General features: G+C 48.2%; 2 protein-coding genes across 11 annotated transcripts in view; one reads left to right on the top strand and one right to left on the bottom strand.

Annotated features, from left to right (window-relative positions):
* Positions 1-2543, top strand: part of ERI3 (ERI1 exoribonuclease family member 3) — a 130434-nt gene extending 127891 nt beyond the window's left edge. For all 8 annotated transcript variants that reach the window (XM_071565109.1, XM_071565116.1, XM_071565111.1 and 5 more), the window contains one exon: positions 974-2543. In XM_071565109.1, coding sequence (XP_071421210.1) covers positions 974-1056 — 83 coding nt within the window. In that variant the 3' untranslated portion in view covers positions 1057-2543. The remainder of the gene's footprint in view (positions 1-973) is intronic.
* A 5813-nt stretch (positions 2544-8356) lies between these two features.
* DMAP1 (DNA methyltransferase 1 associated protein 1) overlaps positions 8357-22868 on the bottom strand; it is a 29065-nt gene continuing 14553 nt past the window's right edge. For 2 of the 3 annotated variants that reach the window (XM_071565219.1, XM_071565221.1), the window contains 2 exons: positions 11542-11614; positions 8357-9691 (listed from right to left, as the gene is read on the bottom strand). In XM_071565219.1, the coding sequence (XP_071421320.1) occupies positions 9345-9691; positions 11542-11614 (420 nt within the window). In that variant the 3' untranslated portion in view covers positions 8357-9344. The remainder of the gene's footprint in view (positions 9692-11541; positions 11615-22868) is intronic. The other variant, XM_071565222.1, reaches the window with a different exon arrangement.

Below are 22868 nucleotides of genomic sequence, written 5' to 3'. Positions count from 1 at the left end.
TCCTAGACAGTGAAATATGGCCACAATTAGCCCGGATACAGTTCAATTATGATAAACAGCGTTTGCACCCTTTAAGCCGTGATTAAAAGGCCTCCTCCCGTTGATAGAGAGACCTAATTTCACATTATTATTGCTGTAGCTTGATTATAAAGCACTCCCTGGATTTACAGTTGGGAGATGGATGTGGAGGCTTCTTTATCATTTACACATCAGTAATGATGCAGCCTTTCCTCCACCACAACATCCATCGAGCAGTGGCGGGGAGAGGGGGCCTTGCTTGTGCGCCCCCCTCCTGGGGCACCCTCTCCCTGTGTCAGCCGGGCCCCGCTGCCACACGCAAGTGGGCAAAGTCACCCTTACGGTAACAGCTTGATAAATGGGCGGGCGGTAATGAAATGGAGACATCAAGGCGTGGGGCGAGGAAGAAAGAGTGGTAATCGGAACGAGTGGAGCTGTCCCGAAACGGAGGGGAGCGGGAAGAAGGATCGCCTCTGCGCCGTGTGCTGTCAAGGGAGAAATTACACATTTACTCTTGCTTTTTCTTAAGGAGACGGCCCTCATAGATCAAAACATGGATTTACAAGCCAATTTTCAACATGAAATATAGACACTAGGAATCAATTTAAGCCCAGCTTCTATTTTAGCAAACGGTGCCTGAGTTTAGTCCCAGGTAAATAACACCAGCCAGAGCCTTTCCCCCTTCCCAGCTTGCTGCTCTGCCATGGCCTGACACTGGGAGTGGCTGTGGTTTGCTGTCCCAGCAACCTGGCACTTGTCATCCTGTGGTTGGTGGGCACAGGGCAGCACCAAGGGTTGGCTCTGGTGGGGACAGGGATGACCCTCATCCTAAGGTCCTTGGAACAGAGTGCCTGGACTGGTGGGGACACAGCCTCAGTGTGGCATTCAGAGGTTGATCCAAAAACTCCTGCTTGGATTGTGTCTGTAACCTACTATCTCTCTGCTCTCTCTGCAGACGACTGTAAGAACATCGCCAACATCATGAAGACACTGGCCCATAGAGGCTTCATCTTCAAGCAGACCTCCAAACCCTTTTGATCCCCAAGGCAAGCCAGGCAAGGGCTGCATGCGCCCGGCGCCGGCGAGGCAGGGAGGACGGGCTCCAGCATTAAAAAAAAAGGCAACCGAGGCCAGAGGAACCGACACAAAAAAAATCTCAATTTCAGCTGTTAACTCCAGTAGAGGTTGTATATATGGGAAGGCAAATCTGTGTAGACCTGATGTGACTCCCTCTCTGGGCTGCTCCGGACATTATGCCATGCTAGCGGACAGCCGCGTAGGGCGCTTGCACCACATTTTAGACTTGTAGTTTGTTCTTTTACTTTGGCTCCTGATTTCCGTCCCTCCCTCCATATCCCACCCCGTCCTCCCTTTCCTGCCCTGTAGCCAGAGTACCCCCATCTCCACCCCGGCATGGGCCATACCCACCTTTCCTTCTTCTTTCTCTTCTCTGGTTTTATGTTTTCAGGCCTCAATGGCTGCTGCAGCAAGGCCGGTGTCTGCCTGCACTCGGGCAGTGCTCACGGAGGCTCAGCGTGTCGAGATGGCCCCTCGCCCTCTCCGCCAGCCCCCCCGCCTCTCCCCTGAGCGCCTTTTCCCCTTTTTGAGTCAACACTAACCCCTCTCTGACTCCTGTATGTGACAAACGCGATCCGTCTCTTTATGTTCAAGGTGAAGTGCCTGTATTCTCCGCTGCAGAGCCCCTGGCAGCCCCGCCGTGGGCTGCAGGACCCCAGAGGGCTCCCTTCAGTGGGGCAGGGGCCCAGCGGGCAGGCGGGCAGCAGGAGGGAGGTGATAGTGTCCGCATGGAGCCCCGTCCAGGCCCCGTTCCGTCTGCTCGTGCCTCTTGCAGGGCTGGGTGGGATGCCCAGCCGTACCCCGTCCCCACCGGTCAATTCCAGTTCCACTGGGGACAGACCTGCCACAGCACCACGTCCATTGCCGGCGGTGGACGTGCCAGCGCGTGCTGGCCCCCAGCCCACAGGTACTTGAGCAGGGGAGCTGCAAATTGCCCCAGGCTCTTGAGCACGGTCCCCTCTGACCTCCCTCAGTTCCTGAGCTGAGGCTCAGACCCCGAAGTGCCCACGTGCTGTGCCCCTCACAGGTCCCTGCGGGTGCTCAGCAGCAGCTGGCTTGTTGCCTGAGAGTTGCCGAGCACATGCCCTCTGGCTGAGTGGGCTCCCAACCAGCCAGGGCAGTTGGGGGGCAGCCACGGGGCAGGCTGAGGGTGTACATCCCCTGAGTCACCCAGCCCCAGGGCCCTGCTGAATGGAGCCCTCATCTGGGTGCTGACCTGCAGGGAGGCTGCAGTCCCAGGCCTGTGCATGCATGGCCTGGAGTGAAGCCGGTGACAGCAGCCAGAAGGGCAATACAGGCACTGAACTTGGCGGTACATGACTGCATGGTGTGTGGTGTTCCAGTTAAACCAACCGATAAATGCAACCCCAGCATTTTCATTGTCTAGTTATTCCAATCCTTGCTGTAAATGTGCCACATGAATAAAGTTTGGGGGTAAAGGAGCCCAGGCTGTGCCCATGCATGTCTGAGTTTGTATAGGGGACAGAGGTAGGGGTGTACTGCTTGGGTATGTGGGAGCAGGGTGCTCCCTGGGGTTTGGCACATCCATGCCCCCCAAAAAGGCAAGGTTTTTGACTGCGAAAGGGCAGTTGAGGTTCCCTGCTGCTCTCCAGCATGAGCACTGTGGGTGGGCAGTGGCTCCACCACAACCTCAGTTTTGCTTATGCCTCACAGCCACTCTGCCCTGAGCTTGCCACCAGCCTGTCACAGCTGGGCCATACCTATGGGTGCTGTGGCAGTATAGCATGACAGCCACTACCACATCCCACTGGCATCGTCCTGCCACCCCGCAACCTGGCAAACTGTACCCACAGCTGCTACTGCACCTGGAGCGTCTCAATCACGGGCTGGAGCCAGCACAGCTCTGTTCTGGGCACTGGGGCATCTGCTCTGCCCTGGCCAGCAGAGCCAGCACGAGTACAGCACCATGGAGTGCAGGAGCCATACCCAGCTGTGGAAGAACTGCCACCATTCCCATGTGCCCAATAGACCTACCCAGCACCAGGGTGCCCCTGGTTGACAGGGACACAGGTATCCAGCCTGCACCAAGTTGGCCACTTCCAGAGGGTCAGGGCAGTCCAGCCCACTTGCTCCATGCAAAGGTCACAGGGGTTTTACCAGCTCCCTCTGCAGACCCTGACCAGCTTTATTGACCCATTTTCAATGGAGTTGTCTAATTAGTTTTTTATGAAAACTAAGAACTTGGCCTTTGCCCTTACCCCTCCAGGCGAGAATGTGACTCAGAGAACATTGTCACGGGGGATCGATGGCCAGTTACACTTGAAAGGCAGGTGGAGGGGACACAGGGTGGGCAGCAGGCCAGAGCAGGGCACACAGCCAGGGCTGCCTGTGCCCACAGTGGGCAGCGCACAAACCGAGGCTCCCATGGAAATGCCTCAGCCCCTCCAAGGCCCTGCAAAAACATGAAGCACAGAGGGACCAGGGGCCCCTCTCACCACAGACTGAAGCCTTGGGCAGGGCAGCAGGAGGAATTGTCCTGATAGTAAGTGCTGAGGAAAACTAGTGTTTCCAGCAGGGGCATTCCCTCACCCAGGCAAGGCAGCTGTTGTGTTGGGCATGCAAGACCTGTGGGAAGTGAGCAGCTACTCAAGGGCTGGACACAAGGATGATGGAGGGAGCTCCCCAGCCCAGTATGGGCAGCACAGAAGCAGCCTGGAGCAGCACCTGGCAGCCCAAAAGGCAGCAGGGGCTGCTGCAGTATCTCCAGCTGTCACCTGGTGACTGAGGTAGATGGGCTCAGGGACAGCCACCAGCAGGCAGGACTTCCAGTGAGGTCAGCAGTGGCCTGCCTGAGGTGAAGGTGAGACAGCTCCATGCATGCTCACCAGGGCTAAGGATGATTCTGTTATAGTACAAGTGATGAGCTCTGTATTTACAGAGCATGTTAAAAAGTCCCCCAGAGCAAACTACAGCCTGCACTAGTGGCCACAGGGCAGCCATGGGTGGCCTTGGGCAGAGCCCTGTGCAGCCCTAAAGCCACCCTCCAGGACCTGCTGCAGGTGCCTGGAGGTCACAGCACTCTGGAGGTCAGATGGGGTTGGGGCCACAGCACTGGGCAGGGTAGGGCTCCCACTATTCTCTGGAGCACTACAGTGTTTGCCCCAGCAAGCCCCCCATCCTGCCCCATGGCTGCAGGCAGTCAGCTGTCCCTGGGGGCTCTGGGACAGCCAGCACTGCCCCTGCACGTGGCTCCACACCTCCTCCTCCTCATCTTGGTGCAGGGAACTCATGGCTTCTTCACCTCCTTGACAGAGGAGGAGCTGGAGGTCAAATCCCTTCAGTTTCTTTGCTCCAAGAGGGAGACAGGAAACAAAAACAGGGTGAGCAGATGGGAGTGCCCAGGTCGTGGCAAACCTGTCCCAGAGCCAACCCCAGGGCTCTAGCAGCACTCCAGGCAGTGTCCAATGGACCACACTGCCCAGCTGAAGGCAGAGCCAGGTCTTTGCATGACAGGGACAGAGCTAATCCAGCAGTGACAAGAGGCTAGGATGGCACCCTCAGAGGCGTGTCACTTCCCTGACATGGACAGGGCTTTGGGATGGTCAACAGAAAGGGGCTGAGCTCTGCAACAACTCAGTGGCCCCAGGTGCCCTGACCAAGCAAGCTGGGATGCAACAAACCCTAAGGAGCTGGGCCCTGAGAAAGGGGCAGAACAGCTCTGTGCTACAGCCAGCTGTGCCAGGGATGCTCAGCATGGGACAGAGCAGAGCCTGAAAATGTTCCTCTGCCATCCAGACCTGCTGTGACATGGCCCAGGAGCAGAGCAGGAGGCTGACAGAGAACCACAGCTCCTCAAAAAAACTCACCTCTTTTCCAGGCAGCATGCTTTGATATTCTTGAGTGTGGCTGGTGACCTCCTGGGAGCCTCCCCCTCACAGAGGTTCCAGGGTTGAACCCGGCTGCAGGAAAGCTGGGGCCATTTGCAGTAAACTGGATGATATCCTGGTCATGGTACCCTGGGACATCACCACAGTGCAGTGAGACTGTGCCAGGTACTGCACAGCTCTCTGGGCACAACCACGGCAGGGTCAGCACCCAAAGCTGGGCTCTGCGTGCAGGGTGCCCCACGTGTGGCAGAAGCACCAGGTACCCCATGTGCCAGGTCCTGTGGGGGCACAAGGTGCCAGAGCCCAGGGGTCCCCATGGCACAGTGTAAGACGGAGCCTGCTCTGCACAACGCACACAGGCAGCAGCAGAGGCCAGCGCTGCACCAGCACGGTGACTGTGGCCAAGGCCCTGCCATGCCCAGCCCTGCAGTCATCCCCTGTCCCCAAAGGCCTGCAGAGCCACTGGCCCAGCCAGCAAATGCACAGGGATGGTCACGCACTGATCCCCTCTCCAAGATGAGCCAGGCCTGCCGATCCCTGCTCCTCCAGCCCTGCCGGTCCCGCACGCATTTGCTCCCGGCGGCAGCGCACATCGTGGGAGGCCCTGCTGCCTCCCCCAGCGGGAAGTGGCCCCCAGTTCCCGCCGGGCAGACGGCAAACAGAGCATGGAATTTGCACGGCTAAAAGTTAAATACAACACACACACAGATTTCGTCAGAGGCCCTGGCACCGCTGCCTTCGTGGGATCCGATTAACAGGGAAATAAAAGGGCCAGAGAACCCACACAGCAGAGTGAGCAGATGCCCTATAAAAATCAAATACAGGGTAATCAAGGGGACCAAAAGGTACATTTAAAAAAACAAAACCCCGTCCTGGAAACAAAGGAGCTGGGCTTTGTGGCTTTTCTGGGAGGGCTGCGGAATTAATGGGGAAGAGCACATGTGTTTGATAATCTTTATATGGCAAAAGACCCATCTTTCAAATATGTCACAAATTCATATTAATCACCTTCCTATTGCCTTCCGTGGCACAGCTATTCCAGTTGCCTTGGGCAAAATTGGGAACTGTCTGGTTAAAAAAAATGTTTTACATTATAATTTACAAGAGCTTACAAGTCTAGTTTCTTTTAATGGAAAGAACGATTAAAAAAAAGAGAGGAATATATATACACCCTGGTATATATACACTATATATATTAAAATATATATATATAAAAGACAGATATTGTAACTCCATCTGGAAAGAGAGAATGTTTGATCTTAACAATGTAACTTCTAGCTTTCAAACAGGCTCAGAAAACAAGAAGTCAGCAGGAGTTCAGATAAAGGAAGCTTAAAAGTCAAATAATTCTGACTCTGAACCCGAGACTTCTTAGACTCAAGGTCCTTTCCTTTACCCATTAATGGGCTGACTTGTGAGCTCAGGAACAAAGTGCTGCAATGTGAGGATTTCTGAGAGTCACTCATTACAGATCACTGAGTGGAGTCTGAGTTGCGGAAATCAAAGGATCCAATCTGGAGTAACTGGCTGAACTTCTGCTTGGAACTAATTTGTTCCGAGTTCGGCTCACCTTTCACCTCCCGAAGGCCCCGAGTAAAGTCCCTACCGGGGTCAGCCTCAAACAGCACTGGGGGGATCCCAGCTCTGCTTTAATGGTCAGCAGTGGGCACCACAGCCCCTGGGAGAGGGTGGACAGGCAGCAAGGGTAGGAGAGAAGTGGTGGACACAGTGGGGCAAGATAGTGCTGGGCTTCCCATTCCCCCGTGGGCTCTCACTGCTGAGACAGGCAGACACCTCTCCTAACCTAGGCTAACACACCCTGCTGACATGTCCCCCATCCCCACTGCTGGCCAAGAGGGGTGGTGGCAGACAGCTGGTGACAACAGTATCTCAAAAAAACCCCATGTGCCTTTGTCCATCTATTCCAATTCCTGGAAATGGGTCCAGGTATGCTGGGCAGAGCTCAGCAGTTAGGACTCCCAGTTTTATTCCTAGCTTTGCCACTCACTCCCTCCAACATCTGGAGCAAGATACTTCTCTCCAGGGAAACAAACCTGGCTTCAAGGGAGCAGCTGTTTTGGAGGCTGAACTAATCCATGCTTAATCCAACATGTAGAGTGCCATGGATAGGCAGTGCTAGACAGCACAGAGGGATTCTCCAACTCAGAGGAATTCGAAACAGGGAGACTAAATGTTCCTTCAAAGGAGCTCAGTGGCAAAACACAGGCTTGAATTTGGGAGCTCAAGGCAGGCGTGGCTTCAGCTGACTTCAGCTGACTCTGTGAGGGGAAGGGCAGGTGTCACCTGCAAGTGCTCATGGCTGCAGGAGGCAAAGGAGGGAACGGCCACCACAAAGTACCACTGTACTTGCCCTCCAGGGCTGCTTGTTCCCACCAGCCACACTGCTGCCCTGCAGCAGGGCCCCCAGGGAGGGGGCAAAGCTCTGTGCTCGCGGGGACTGGCTGCTTTGTCAGTGCTGTGTCCCAGCCCTGCTGCCTCCCGTGCTGGCCACACTGCCTCAGATCCTGGGGCACCTGGGGGCAGTCGCTGTGCAGGGTGGGGACAAGTGCACGCACCCCACCTGTCAAACAGCCAGCAACTGCCCCAGCCACAACCCTGTCCCAGCCCTGAGTCAGCCCACTGACCTTCCAGTGGCCAATTTTCAGCCATGATGCTGCACAAGGGGCACCGAAGCAGCTCCTGCCGGCTCTGGGCATGGCAGGGAGCATCACGGGGACATGACCCCCACTCAGCTCAGCCTATCCTTGAAAAACCTGGCTGGGGGCTGTAGGCTGTTGATCTCTCCCACCACCACATTGTCCAACAACTGCAGGGAACATTCTGGGCAAGGACAGTGCCAGGCCCTGCCTGACTCTCCAAAGATATCTGAGCCAAGCACAACATGGTACAGCAAGCCCCATTCTCCTCCTTTCCAAAATATCCCTCCAGCTGGGATGTAATTTTCACCCCCCCCTTCAAAAGGTAGCAAAAAATGGTCACAGTGTGAATGTGCTTGACCTTTTGTCTTGGACTAATCTAATTGTGTCGTCTTTGTGTAATCAGCCGGTAAAGGTCAGTGCTGTATTTAACATGGGGGCCCTTTAGGTACTGAATTTGCCTTGCAGTGAATTAACTTGATTATATTTCTTTCAAATATGTCAGAGACCAGGTCAGTTTAACCCTCTCTGTGCTGCCTGGGCCCACCCCTTTGTTTCTGATTCTAGGAGATGGCACTGGGGAACAATGTGGTTAGAAACACATGCATGAGCTCCCTCATCCTGCAGCCATAGCCACCACCACCACCAGCTCTTCCACCTTCCCAACAAGCCAAGTCCCAGGGGAGAGCAAGTGTGCTGTAAATCAGCCCGAAAAGTTTGCAAACCAGGACACTCCAGACCACAGGGAGGGAGGGATAAGATTCCAGAATGAATGCAGTAGTGAGAAAAAAAATAATTCAGAAGACTCCTTTACAAACATGAACCTGTCTCAGTGGAACTCTTCCTTACGACTCCATATTGTCACAATCAAATAGGACATTACTCAAGTCCAGGTTAAGGTGTCGCCTCTGCCGTTGACAGATAAGGTGTTCTCAATATCCTGCAATACATTACACATTTTAGAAAGTAAGGGTCTGTGCCGCTACCAGGGGCAGTGTGTCTGAGGCGTCGGGGGATGCCACTGTGTGGAGATGGGCAGCTTTCATCAGGCAGTTCAGCTCAGCTGTGCCAGGGGACTGCACAGAGGGGAAGGCAGCCTCAGCTGATCTCCAGGCATACCCTTGGCCCTGAGGCAGTGGTGAGGGGCTGGGCAGCCTGGCCTCCTGGAGACAGGGAGCAGAGGCCAGTAGTTCACATCCTGCAGAGGTACATGCACAGGACATTGCCACAGGGCTCACACTGAAAGAAGCCCTAGGTCTGGCTTTTCTTTCTTGGCACTGGAAGTAGGGTATAACAACACCCCTTTGCTCTTCAAACACCTCTCTCCTTCCCAAGCCTCCTGCTCCAGACAAGGCTACCGCTTGACTCCAGGGTCTTGGGCAGGTCATGGCTCATCACCTCAAGACTGCTTTCCCCACTTGCTTCCCTCTGCTGAGCAACCCTTATGGGTATGTGTCTAGACAGAAAATGTCTCAGGCCTGCAGCTGTACTGTTGCTGCCCTAGAGCAAGCTCTCATCACCCAAAGCCTCGCTGCTTTGGTCCACGGTGGCACCCACGTCAAGCCATCTGCCTGCATGCAGGATGTAGAAAGCCCTGCCGACCCCACCTGTAGCACCAAGAACACTGTCCAGCACAGGAGACAAGCCCAGAGAGCAGCACTGGGACTTGGGGGGGAACAGGCGTGTTCTGCTCCCTTGGACGCGCATGCCTGGAGGGAGAGCAGGGCAGCATCCCCAGCGCTTGTCAGGGCATCTGCGTTGGAGACCTGAGTGCTCCCTGTTCTGCCCCCCCGACCTTCCTTCTCACCGAGTTGGGGGTCAGTGGTGCTCCTACTACATCAATGATCTGGTCCTTGGTATCTCCCTTGCCCTCCTCGATGCCAAGCCCTGTCTGGCCATCTGGATGGGCACCTTCCACACTGAGGGGACCAATGCTCCCAGCTTTGGCCAGGGCCTCATAGCGGTGCCGTAACATCTGCAGCTCATATTCGCAGTTGGCAAAGGCTTGCTTCAGCTCGTAGAGCAGCACCAGGTCGCTCCGCAGCTCATTGAACATCTGCACGATCTCCTCTGTGGGCATAGGGTTGAGATCTAGGGAGAAAAAAGGGTTCTGTTAAACACTCAGACCTACAACCCTACAATGGAAAACTCCTAGAAAGGTCCTGGCTGCCTTTTCACTCCCACAAATATACACCCGGAGCTTCACTCTCATCATATGCATCTCTAGCAACTGGTATCTCTAAGGGTTGCAGACCTGAATTTTCAAGTTGTTCTTTGGTTCTGGCCAAGGACTAAGGATGAACCTACAAAGTCCAGGATTTGGGAAGTGAAGGATGATGGAAGAGAGAGGTAAGACCAGATGACTGACCTCTGCTATCCATCAGGTCACAGGAAAGGAACTCTGCCTTAAAGAGATACTGTATCCACACTGCCGCAGAGGATAGAAGAGCTCCTGCTGTTCCCTACAGCGTCACCAACAAGGGGTGGACAGGCTGAGCTCCCTTGCCTCTCTTGTTATTCCTCCCAGGGTAGGACTGAGGCAGAGAACTGCTCTGCTGCTGTGTTACAGACCTTTCTGTAGCAGGGATTGGCAGATCACCACCCCACACCTCACATTCTGCTGCACCCCACCATGCACACACACAAAGCCAGGAATTGCTGCAAGTTCTGGAGCAGAAAAGGATGAAGTTCTGCCATGTTTGCCATGACATGTGGCAGTGGTCCCTGTCTGCAGGGCGGTCCACATGAACCCCTCCTGCTAGCACTGTGTTCACCCTCACAAAGCCCACGTGTGGTTCTGCACTCCAAGGCACAGCAGCGCTGGAGCACTAGGAAGCCCACAAGATATGTGTGTTATGTAAGACAGGAGTGGGAAGTCAGGAACCCCTCCTTATCCTCATGGAAGGTGAGCTCTCAGAAACACTCACATCCTTCCCTCCAAGGCTTCCCTAGCAAGCACAAACAGTAACTCCCTTAGTTTTACAGCAGAAAAGGGAAACTATCCTGGCTGAGCCACTTCCACCAGCCACAGCAGGCCTTCAGAACTGCACAGTCTCCAAAACAACATACAGAGCTATAAACCAGTTGACCCAAAAAACTAACAAGACTTAACAGAAGTCAGTGCTGGGAGCAGGCTCAGTAATCTCTTGTAAATCACTAATAAGGCTTTTGTTTTTCTTCATTTTTCCCCCCCCTCTTTTCCTACTTTTAAAAATCCACCTGCCATGGCACAGGAGGGAATCATCAGGTGTCTAATGAAGAGGCACTGCATGCTAGGACCTGTAATACCTGCAGACTGAACCCACTGCATGGAGAGCAGCTGCTGGCCATGGGCTGCACTTCTTACCCTTTAGCTATGAGCAGGTATTGTACACGTTAAGTGAACCCTTCTTTCTGCTGCTAAGACACTCGAGTTCAAGAGTGAGGGCTGTGTGTTTACTCATCTTTCAGCAGAGATGCTCCAGATTTTCACACAGCATGCAGCCTATAAAGGGGGGATGAACAGTCCCAGATGCATTTTGGACTTTCCACCGTGAGCAGTAAATTAAGAGGAAACGAAGCTTAAAAGCAAGACAGGGCAGCCCTGAACAATGCATGTGCCGTGGTCACTAACACACTTAGAAGTACCTCTGCTGGCAAGGCTGAGATTGGCCTTCCTAATACTGTGCTCCCTCTCTTGATGGTTAAAAAGGCCCAAACAAGAGAGAAACAAAGGCTCTTTTAAAAGATTTTTCTGCTGGGAGGAAAAAAAAACCTGTGCATCTTGTTCTGGCTTTTACCCTCTCTCTCTTTTTTTTTTTAACACATAAAATATTTTAAAAACCATTCACATACTGTTATTCAAGAAACTGGCTGTATTACTAGGGGAAAAAATAGCCCATCTCGAGAACAAAGGCTACCTCTGTGTGTCTCTTTCTCTCTCGCGTGCCCCCTTTACTCACCTACTCCAAGTTCCATCAGCATCTGCTCCAGGGCTTTAATCTTCTTCTGTCCCACCGAGCTTGGCAGTTTCATCTGGAACACAAAGGTAACAGAGCCACACAGCTCAGAGATAGCCCTCACTCACAGCCGTCTAGTTCAAAAGGCAAGAGAGCTTTTCTTTTTATAGTGCAGGGGGAACAAAAAAAGAAAGGGAGAGAGAGGAAAATCAAGTGGTAAGAGAGGGAGACAGGGGCTGAAAGTTTTCAGACTAGGTCTGAGGGCAGGTATTGAAAAGCCCGGTCGTGACGGCTTTTATTTTCTCTCGTGTGTGTGCAAGACACGCTGTTTTACAGTTTCCATGTGTCACTGAATTAACAACAAAAGTTCTTCTTGGCTTCAAACCCTCTCCTGCGGTGCCCAGCCCATCAAAGGGCTCATTTACACAGCAGCTAATGTGCAATGTTGCCCTACTTTATTCGCTTTAGCCGGCCTGATTAGACTCATGCGCTAACAGACTCACTTCTCCTTTTACCTGCTGAGCCCCAGACCTGTGGGATTCATTTACAGAGCAGGCTTTGTAACAAAGGGGAAAGACAGAGAGAGCACAGTTACTTGACTAACGGAAGTGTGCACACACATTTACATCGGAGCTAAGGGGCTAGGTGAGAGAGGAAGCATCAGATGTGAGCTATGAAAGAGAGTCGGAGCTGGCCAGGAGAGGAAGAATGCATACACTTAGCAGGGTCCTTCCTCTGCATTCATTTGGGCTCTAGCAGGAGTGCTAGCTGCTCAGACCAAGCATTTATTAGATTACCAGCAGCACAAATGCAGCTGGCACAATATGGCATGGAGAACAGGTTTGCAAGCCCTGTGGATATCTCCAAGAAAAAATGAAAGCATTCGGCTACACTAGCAGACACCTCAGGAAAGAAATGTTCCTCAACACCACTGTCAAACACCACTGCACACAGGCATAGGCTGACCCTCCGTATCCAACCCTGGGAAGGTGGGTCACACCCTAGACCTGGGGATGCCCATCACCAACACAAGCTGCCCAGTAGGCCACTGAACAGTGAGGCAGCAAGAGCATCCTGCACACCCCTTATTGACTAGTAGCCCGTGACAAAGGTGCCCAAAACAGACTGCCCAACATTATTTTCCCAGATTAGACCCATCTGTTCACTGCCCCAACACAAAAACAACAACAAGAGGCACCACCTGGAACTTAATTCCTCTGACAGCAGGAGCACTGCACACATATACCCAAAGGGTGAAAGCACTAACCTTAGCTACAGCTGAATACGTTCCATCAGCAGCCCTACAGCCACACTGTAGGACCTGCTGGGAAATCCTGCCTTCTCCATCACACCCCTTCAGCCAAGAAACCAGAGTCCAGACACCACAGAGAAGCCCAGGGGAATGGGCCTTTCATGGTATATGCTGAGCAGCACCTGGTCCTTTTGACAGATATTACCATCATAAGCAAAACTCCAGCAAAGAACTAACAGGACTATCAGGGGAGGATATCTAAGAAATCAACCTGACCCAGAGGACCTGAAAGAAGCACTAGGGAAAAACAAAAAAACTGCCCTCAAGCACAGAGCACAGGTAAGGACTATAGGGTGCCTCTCCCTTTTATTTATTTTTTACCCCAAGGCTGTTTGGCTTAGAGCTGGGGTTTCTGCACAGCAGTGAATTTCATACTTCAGAAATGGAATCTTTAAACAAAATGATTATTTTAGCAGAAGAAAGGCTGCCAAAGGTAATAGGTATTTGGATTTCAGTTAAGTCTTTGGTCCAGAGTCGTAACTTTGAGCAGAATTCTGAGTTTTGAGCAGAATCTCACTAACATAGGTTTTCTCAGGAGCTTTGCTGCTCAGACTGCCTGCACAGACTCTGCTGAAAAGTAGCAGGATAGGGTAGGGCCCTAAGATAAGGGAGCCCAGAGCACTGGAACAGGAGATGGTTCTGTTTATGTGGCTGGTGCCATACTGCAGCTATCAGCAAGGAAGGAAAGATCACTTCACACAGCTTAGCAGCAGACTGAATGGTTAGCTTGGAGGATTGGGAAGACATTCCTAAAAGCAACAGGCCTCGGTCCCAAAAACCGTTCTGCCCCATGAGGAATCATACAGAATATTTAAGATGGGTGACATACCCAGCCCTGCCCCACGTGGGTGATGTATAGGCTGACCTAGTCAGAATGTACTACCCTTAACTTGGGGAACACGAAGAGTCAATAGAGCCCAGCACTGAACCACTGAAGAGCTCTGGACACACAATACTTGTGTGACTATCACAGCCCTACGGCTCTGTCTTCACCCCTGCTCCAACACCAACAGCATGGTCCTTCTAGCCAAAGGCAGGATTCCATTCTGTTAAACACCAGCTGGCAGAAACGTGCTGGACACCAACCCAGTTTCAGGAAAAAAGGACAAGAAATAGGAAAAGTTCATCCTTGGCTAGGCTAGGTGTACACACAGGAGGTCTTGATTTGTTGGTTAGAGGAAGAACACAAGCTTTTCTCCAGGGAGGCCTCCATTAGCTCAAGGTACTACTGGAAATACAAACGATTAACATGGCAAAGCCTTCAACTGTGATGTTGTGCACGTCTGGCTCACCTCCCACAGGACTCTGGTCAATGGATACTGAGCCAATGCCTTCACTGACACTTCTGAGGGTTAGAGGATGGAGCAGGAAGAGGTAGGACAAATTAGCTTAACTTCAAAGAAAGGAACACTAGAGATGCTCAGGAGGAGCGGGGCTGCAAGTTTAGTTTAAAAACACATCAATTAAGCTTCCTTTTAATTCAGGCAGGAGGATCTGGCCTGCAAACGAGAAGGCTTCATTGGTTTCTCAAAGCAAGAGTATATTTTAATTTTACCATCATTAAGAAAATGTTATGATTTATGTGGCTGCTGTCAGACTAATATCTTTAGAATTTAGCTGGCTAAGCCAATTCATCTCTAAGACTGATGAAGGCTGATTGCTCTCTATGCAAAATGTATTAAAACTAAATGAGCAGTCTATTACTCAAACGCTGCTGATAATCTGTTAGCCAGGGTCCGTTAGCTGGGCTGCCTTGTTGCAAGAGAAGCCTTCATGCCCTGTACAGCTTTTGATAAGCCTGTGCTTACTTCAGATAGCCCTTCTGTGTTTTAGTCTTCTAAGCAAATGTTCAAAGAAGCACCAGAGTGCTCAAAGAGGTGCTCACTTGCCCCCATTCTCAAAGAATGGGGCAATCTGCCAGGACCACAAGTCCCAGCCAATCTCTGGCTTGAGATGTGTGCACTGGGACATGTGGTTTCTGTGGGCCATATCTCTGCATTAATGGAAATGCCACTCTGGGCAACCTTCTTGCTTACATCACAGCTCCTGGGATGTTCTTGGTGTTGTCATGGATAGAGTCCTCTGTATGGGCTGAGGGAAATTATGTTCCTCAGAGAACTCCAGTGAATAACCACAGCTTCCAAGGTGAATGGCATTTGCCCTTTTCTTTCCTTCCTCATAATAGACTATTATTGTTATTTATTATCTTTGAAGTCCCCATATAATAATAATACCTGGGAAACAGATTGCTCCAGTCAGAAAACTGATTAGCTGGGATTTTTGAGGTTACTATATTTTGGATGCTTTTCTCCTTTGACAGCCTCTCCCTACAGCCCTCTTTGCAATACCAGACTATGCTTATAATTACACAAATGTAGCTTTTGATTTAAGGACTGTAATCTTTTGTCCCTGCTATAAACAACCTGCATTAAACACATGAACTGTGTGTACCAAGAGAAAAATAAATAAAGAGCTACAGAAAACTGTGTGAGTCAACACTACAAAACCACAGTACCAGAGCCTATCTATGCAGAGAGGAGCGTGGGATACACAGCCTCTGCCAGCACGCACTTGGCCTGGGAGGAGTGGAATACACCAGTACTGACCTGCTGTGCTCTCCTCTGAGGGAGGAGGACATTGCTCAAGAGTTGGGCCACACAGCTTAAATGGATCCAGAACACAGCAACCACCAAGCCCTCACAGCAGGGACTGAGAGACCAGGAGTGGGCCCTGAGTAATTCAATTTCCATAGAGGGTCTCACCACGGAGTACCCTTGAGGTTTTGCATGATACAGGACTTTTATTTAATGTTCAAGGCATTCCGCCAACAAAACCTTGCTAATTCACACTAATGACTAGAAGACCTACTGCAAATTAATTGCTAATTGGCAAAATTCATTAAATGAACAAACAGAATAAGAAATAACTGAAGATATAGCCTCCCCAAACAGACTCAGTTCATTTATTTTTGTGTGCCATTCAGTTTTCATGATTTATGCTAATACTTTCGAGCATAGTTGTAAATGTATTTGAATCTATTTTAGTGGAGTAATGAAGTCTAGCAGTAGCAGAGGTAGCTACTGCAGCTAGCAGTCCCCTGGCATGTCGTACAGCATCACCACCCGGCAGGTAGAGAGTGTCATGGGGATCTGCTGCAGGAATGGAAGAGGTCTGCAGGATTCACAGGTAGTTTAGCCAGGTCCTTCAAGTGATTACATCTGTGTGGTCACCTTAAATGTCCTGCTCTCAATCCATCACCTTCTTCATAAATGCTTCTTTTCTGGTGCTCACAACTTCCCAGCCCTCCTCCCAAAAAATCCTCTTTTGTGCTGAAACCTTTTGTTTAGTGTATCACCAAAATACATTTTTTTTAAAACTGATCAATGGTGTGATTTGGACATTTCATGTCCCCTCCCTGATGCTGCCCTTTATTTTAATTCAGTGTTGAGACAAGCTTTTTCTTTAAATCACCCTTCCCGAACCCTAAACAATATGACAGTTCTAAGAATGTTAATCCTAAAATCTCCACACATCTGTGTCTGTACAGCTGTAAACCTGTAGTTTTATGCACCAGTACCAGAATTCTTCAGCATCATAATACAACTCACTGACATTGAAAACCACCTTCTTGGTGGATTTCAGCTGCAAAAAACTTTCTCATTAGGCACTTTCTTCATAAATATCTTTAGAATACTGAATTGTTTAGTGGTTTTCCAGGAAGGAGTGCTAAAGTTTCAGATGAATAATGTTTTTTTGTATTTTCTACCTGAAGGTCAAATTTTCCTGGGCTACATGGCTCGTGGGAACAGAGAGGCTCCACTCCTCCACAGTTTTAAGACTCAGGGAAGGAAAGAACCATTTTAAGCACTTTAGTCTTAGTACTCTGGAATTTAAAAAAAACCCAACAGCGAAATTGAATTTTGGATACAAACGTGCACATTTCTGAAACTCTGAAGTGCTTCACTGCTTGGAATTCAAGTGCTACAGCGGAAGGTGGATGGGCACACGCAATGGATATATGCAAAAGTTAGAAAAGTGTGAAATTGCACAGGTATTCTCAGTATCAAAGAACATATATGCTTCCCTCTGCCCCAGCTTGCAGCTATGGACCTTATGTCTTATGTCTGTGCCTGCTGATCTGTCATACTAAGATTTTGGAAGGTAAAAGTAAGGAGTAATACCCTCTCCTATGCTATGTAAGACATTAAACATATACTAATCACTCTGGAGTGGTGCATGACCATCAACTTGCTCCATCAATGAGGCTTAATGCTAAATAAACCAATCTTAAAAAATACCTTTCTGTAACTTATGTAAATGGTTATTTCAGGAGATTTTGGACTGAAGTTAAACATACCTCAGAAATTCTCAAATCAATTGTGCAAAAATATAATTTCTGTACTTGAATTAGCCTAATAAATTAAATCAGTTTTACAGGAATATATCCAGTGAAACCTTTGTCAAGATGAGGGAGTCCAACAGATTCCAGAGAAGCACAGCACACGTAGGCATATGGCAAAGTAGCAGCTCACTGATCCTATAAACATTAATGCCTCGTTATTCATCTGTAGCACTGATTCAAAGGGTGATTCTAAAATCAAAAAGCACTGATTCTAAGGAGACTTTCTAAAGGAACCAAAGGTCCTGGAGAATCACTGTCTCAGCACAAAGGGTTTTCACCATGGTGGGCAAGAAGGTATTCAAGGTTTTTATACAATTCCACCCTTTCTCCCCTAGGAAGGGGTACAGATTGCTTTGACACAGCACAAGTGGCCTAAAATTTGAGTTACTTGGAATCCTCATAATGATGGCTGAAAACCTGGAAAGCACCAGCTTTCCCCCAATTTGACACACAGGTTGTGACAACAAACAAGATACCTGAGAAGACAAGAAGAATGCACACCTTGCCAGGACTGCCTGCCATTTAGAAGATGGTCATCTTTTGGCAAGCAAAGTATTATCTGTCACTTACAAGTCCTGCAATTCCCTGCCCTTAAATACCTTTTGCTTTAAAAATAGCACAAGCCTGTAAAAAAATTGCAAAAGGACTACAGAAAGTGTTTGTGTAAGGAAAAATAGGAAAATTCATGATGCAAAAGAAATAACTGCACCAGAGATTTTTACCAGGTGCTATTTTATGTTAAAAGCACATTACCAGAATGACACCACAGAATTTTGCTTTAAGCAGATCTGCAGATTCCCCCTGCAGTCCTACCTCTGTCTCTCACTACAGGCAGAGACCAAGCTGAGACCTGTAGAGGTGGCTGCAGAAAACGAGAATAGCTGCAGTCCCTGAGCTGCATCTGACAAACAATTCAAGAGCCCAGAAGTCTACTGTGATTGCAGGGAAAACTCTAAGACCAGCCACAGGAGGTGGAACTCCAAGAATACTCTCCCACAGTAAAAGAACATTTTGTAAACTTCCAGATCAGACATAAAAAACTGTAGCAAAACATGCATCTGGTCTCAATGTTAAATAATTTAACTGAATTTACACTTACACAAACACAAATAACGACAGTGACTAATTACATTCTGATCATTATATTGGTTACCCTAATGAAAGAAAAAAGTTGATACACATGGAGCTCTGCACAAATTACATACAATAAAATTAGCTAATGAATGGCACTCAGGAATGTGTCATTATGGGCACACAAAGGTAGTAAAAGCTTCTCAAATTGAGCCAGGACTGACAGACAGAGGCCTCATGCTGCATATACACTGTTTGGTACTGTGTGATTCAAAAGAAGCAGCCACAGAGTGTCCCTTGCAGAACTACAACCCATTCCTGCAACCAGAGTGTTCTCTTTATATCTGACAACCTACTAAGGCTTTCATCCAGATGCTCTCCCACTCCAATGACCTCCATGAAAAAGGTGACAGATGCATTTTCTTTCAGCAATTTAACATTAAGTGCCTTTCAGCTTAGCTAAGAACAAGAATGGAGGGAGAGAAGTGCTGGATTCACCTTCTCTAGTTCATTCAAGATTTTGTATCCTTTGCTGTTCCCTTTAAAAATAAACACACCAATATTTTCATCTTATTTCATTCTCTACAGGCAGGAGTTTGATTACGAAATGCACCAGCACTCTCTTGGCCCTAATTAAAGGGCATATAATACAACAAATAGATGGCAATGCCACAACATGAATTCGATCCAGCCTGCATCATTTGTTCATCACTTTTATTCACAGAAATGAGAGTACTACTTCCCTTCCACACCTCTGTCAGGCTCCCCATGGAAATTACTCTTGCCCACTCTCTTGTAGAGTGCAAAACATACAACTTTGCTGATGAAAAATTGCTAACAGAAGCCACAAGCACGTCTCAGCTAACTAATCCATGGGATGTTCAGACATGGAAACATAAACTTTCCTAACTAATAAGGGTGTTCTGATCTCCATCAGATTGATGTCAGGATGCCTTAGAGTGCAATCAATATAAAACAAATAAATAATTAATTGCCCCAAGTAATTAAATTTATCAAATCCAAATAAAAATAACTGATTATTTTATGGAACTGTTTCCAAAGCTGAACCTCTGAAGGGACAGCATTGATCACAAGAGGACAGACAGATGTTTCACATGTTCACAGCCGATGAAGTCTGGGTTTGCATTAATGACAGGGAGGGAACAGAGCCAAGAGCCTTCTGCGCAGAGTAAACAGGCAGCATGCTTGGCCATTTCATTACAGGTCAGATCAAATATAGAGAATAAACACGTTCGAACACATACATACAACCCCATCTTCCTCCAGAAATATCAATCACCTTGGAGTTGTAATAAGCACTTAGTTCTCATTCTGAGAAAATAATTTTTTTAAAAAAAGTAAAAACACACACACGCTTTTCCACCACAACTACAGTAAATTCTTATTCATTAATCAGTGCTAAAAAGTGCTCAGCAGGCTACTAAATATTTAAAACTTGATAAGTGTGAATATTTGAATCAATGGGTACTAGAGCTCTACTTGTAATTTTCCTTCCTCTACTTCTTTCTTAATTTATTCCACTGGCAAATTGTCTACAAGATCCCAGTTAGCAGATGGAGTCAGGCTGCTGGTTGGAAGCCTTTTCTGAGGGGAGGAGGCTGACTTTGAATGACTAAGCTAAGGCATCCCTCAGTCCTTTCTGCAGACTGAGAACTCTACAAACTCCCTTTCATCACGGAGTTTTGTTTTGTTTCTAGACGAGACATCACTCAATCAATGCTCTTCAGTTCCTTTGTTTCCAAACCCATGCCAACAGAGCGAGGACACAGATGTATCCCTCAACACGGAGTGGGGAGAAACATCCACTCTTTTCCATGCATCACCTTCCTTCGTAAAAGCACTGCACCAACAATTCAACAGCAGTACCAAACTCATCAGTTAAAATTCACAGATAAGGCTGAGAGAGAAGAAGAACCTAGAATACAGTGCAGATGTTAATGCCAAAGTCAAGCGCTTTGAACACAATGTAGTCAAAGGTCAAACTTAAAAGAAAGCTGAACATACCATGGTATAGAAACACTGCAGTGAAATCAAAACAAACTCAGCTCTGCCCCACAGAAGCAACGTGATGCCCAGATCACAAATGTGTGCTTACTGTTGGTTTGCCTGCATCCTGGAAAAGATTCAACAGCTCCCATTTTCCTTTCCTTCAGGCAGAACATCAGCAAAACATTCCTTACTCATAGCTCCCCACTTTCCCTTTAGTCTCTTTCTCACCTTTCCCTGTTCAAATTCCCTACCCACCTTTTATTTCCTCTGGCTCTTTGGCTGTCTGCCCTCCCAGCTGAGCAGACCTGGTATAACAAGACATTTTCCAGAAGTAATACTTAGGATTAATAATACATTTCTGGTGTTATTTTCATAACGCTGTTTTACTAACAGCAAAGAAACTCTTCAAAGGCTTACCCTCTCCCAAAACATCTGCTATTGCCTCCTATTCTCAGTGGCACCAAGGCAATACACTGCCTTGAATTAAGAGGAAGCTTTTCATAATGCCCAGTTTCCCATTGCCTTAGAGAAACTTGCAGTCCATGCTGTCAGGAGGCAGAGGGGAAATCCCATGCAGAGCAAGGGCACGGGGGCTGTGGCCTTCTTTGCCAGTGGCCACAGTCCCATGGAGAACAACGGAAGACTGAAGCCACTGACAGAAGGCTGCTTCTCAAACTCACTGCAGAAGATTACTCTTCAGCGTCTGCTAAAGGAGAAACTTTCAGTTATGAAGAATAATGGCTGTAAGTGACCATTAATCCTACAGGGAAAAAAAATAGTCTTCAAATTCAGTCTGTCCATAAGATTTTGTATGCTTTAACAACAGGGGGAATTTGAAAAGCCAGGACTATTGTTATAAAAACTACAAGGAACAAATTAAGTTGAATACAGATTCCTAACTTGTTCTTCAAGGACTCATTTCTATAAATTAATTTAAACTCAACTTTTCAGACTAATTGTAAATCCTCAGGAAAAAAAAACCTCTAATCAAAGAGTAAGTGCTATTATCCTGGGGATGATATGGTACATTTTTCACACATGACAGAGGTTGAGCCCTGATCTCAGTGCAAAATCCAACATCACCTAACCAAGAAGGTATAAAGCACTGCAGCAAAGTACAGAATAAAAGAGGACAATAGAAGCCTTTAGGTGAGGAACTCTTTAGGTTCTCAGGCAAAAGAACTTACTGCAGGATGTCATAGGCTTTTAGAAATAATTTTGCAATGTGCTAAGGGCAAAACGTCTTATGCTGGATGTTGCCAGAGTAAGTTTCCATCACTTCATTCTATTTCCTCACTTAGTCCTAATCAGCTCCCACCCTGATCAATTCCACACCACTGGAGTGCAGAGGGTTTGCTACAGAAATCCCACAAGTAAAATAATTTGGATTAGCACGCATTGTCAACTCTGTAACATTTAGCACTACAGCACCTCTTACCAGTTCAAAAGGCCTGTGCTGACCTCATGTAATTAATTCTCCCCATCACACATCTGTGAAACAAGTGAGTCTAACAGCTCCCATTTTAGAAACAGGGAAGACTTGGATAAGCAAGCCAGGTGACTGGCTAAAAGACATTTTGCTGGGTTAGAAGCAGGTTTCACATTTTCAAACAGCAAAGTGTTGATTTTTCACCTAGACCAGTGATTTACCACCTTTTTTAATTTACAAACCACTGGCACTTCTCATAACAGCATTTATCTCCTCAGAAATTTCAAGTAGAGCATAGGAAGTTATCCTAGGTCATTCCAGGAGCTTGGATACTGCAGGCTAAAGTCACTGAATCAGACTGCCGCGCCTCAGCTTATCATTGCATTTTGTGAGCATTAAAGGGAACAGATAAAAGCATGTAGCACCCATTTTCATGAAGGCTGGGATTTGAATTGCCTGTTTGGCACACAAAAAAGCTGCAGGCTTTGCCAGATGGTTTCATCACTGATAGGTTATTGCTCAGCATCTCTTCCAGAGGGGGTAAAAAAATAGAAAAGATTAACCACCACTAAATAGTTTTCAAAATCCAAATCAATCTCCATAAATTACTCTATTTATCTTAGAGCCAGGGAACACATCTGCCACGTCTCCATAAATCTCAACACATGCATGCAGTCCTGCTTGTCTCTTGACTGTGATTTCCTCAAGGCTGTAGCCCCTCACCCAAACAGGCAGCCTGAAGATGGTGGCATCTGTACACTCCAGGGGTTCCTCAGCAGTGATCTTGCTGAGGCATCCTGCCTCTAACGCTCACGTGCACCTGTAGGTCAAAGCAGCACGATCCCAAACACACCTCTATTAAACAGCCCCAGGCTCTTCCCAGCAAGATCTGAAACTATTCTGACATCAAAAGAACATCCCATAAAAACAATCTTTTAAATTACTATGCCAAGTGAAGGCGCCAGGCAAGGAACCTACTTAGCCAATTTTGCTAAAATAAAGAAACTAAAAATTATTTTATTTGTCTAGGTCAAAACACCCCAAAACACTTGTACTGGGAACACAGGATTTTGCTGTCAAAACACCTCTGAAAACATTCAGTCGGC

Source organism: Pithys albifrons, chromosome 10 (genome assembly GCF_047495875.1).
Source record: "Pithys albifrons albifrons isolate INPA30051 chromosome 10, PitAlb_v1, whole genome shotgun sequence".
NCBI lineage: Eukaryota > Metazoa > Chordata > Aves > Passeriformes > Thamnophilidae > Pithys > Pithys albifrons.
The sequence above is the reverse complement of the archived record's forward strand: the minus strand, read 5'-3'. Positions and strand labels throughout refer to the sequence as shown.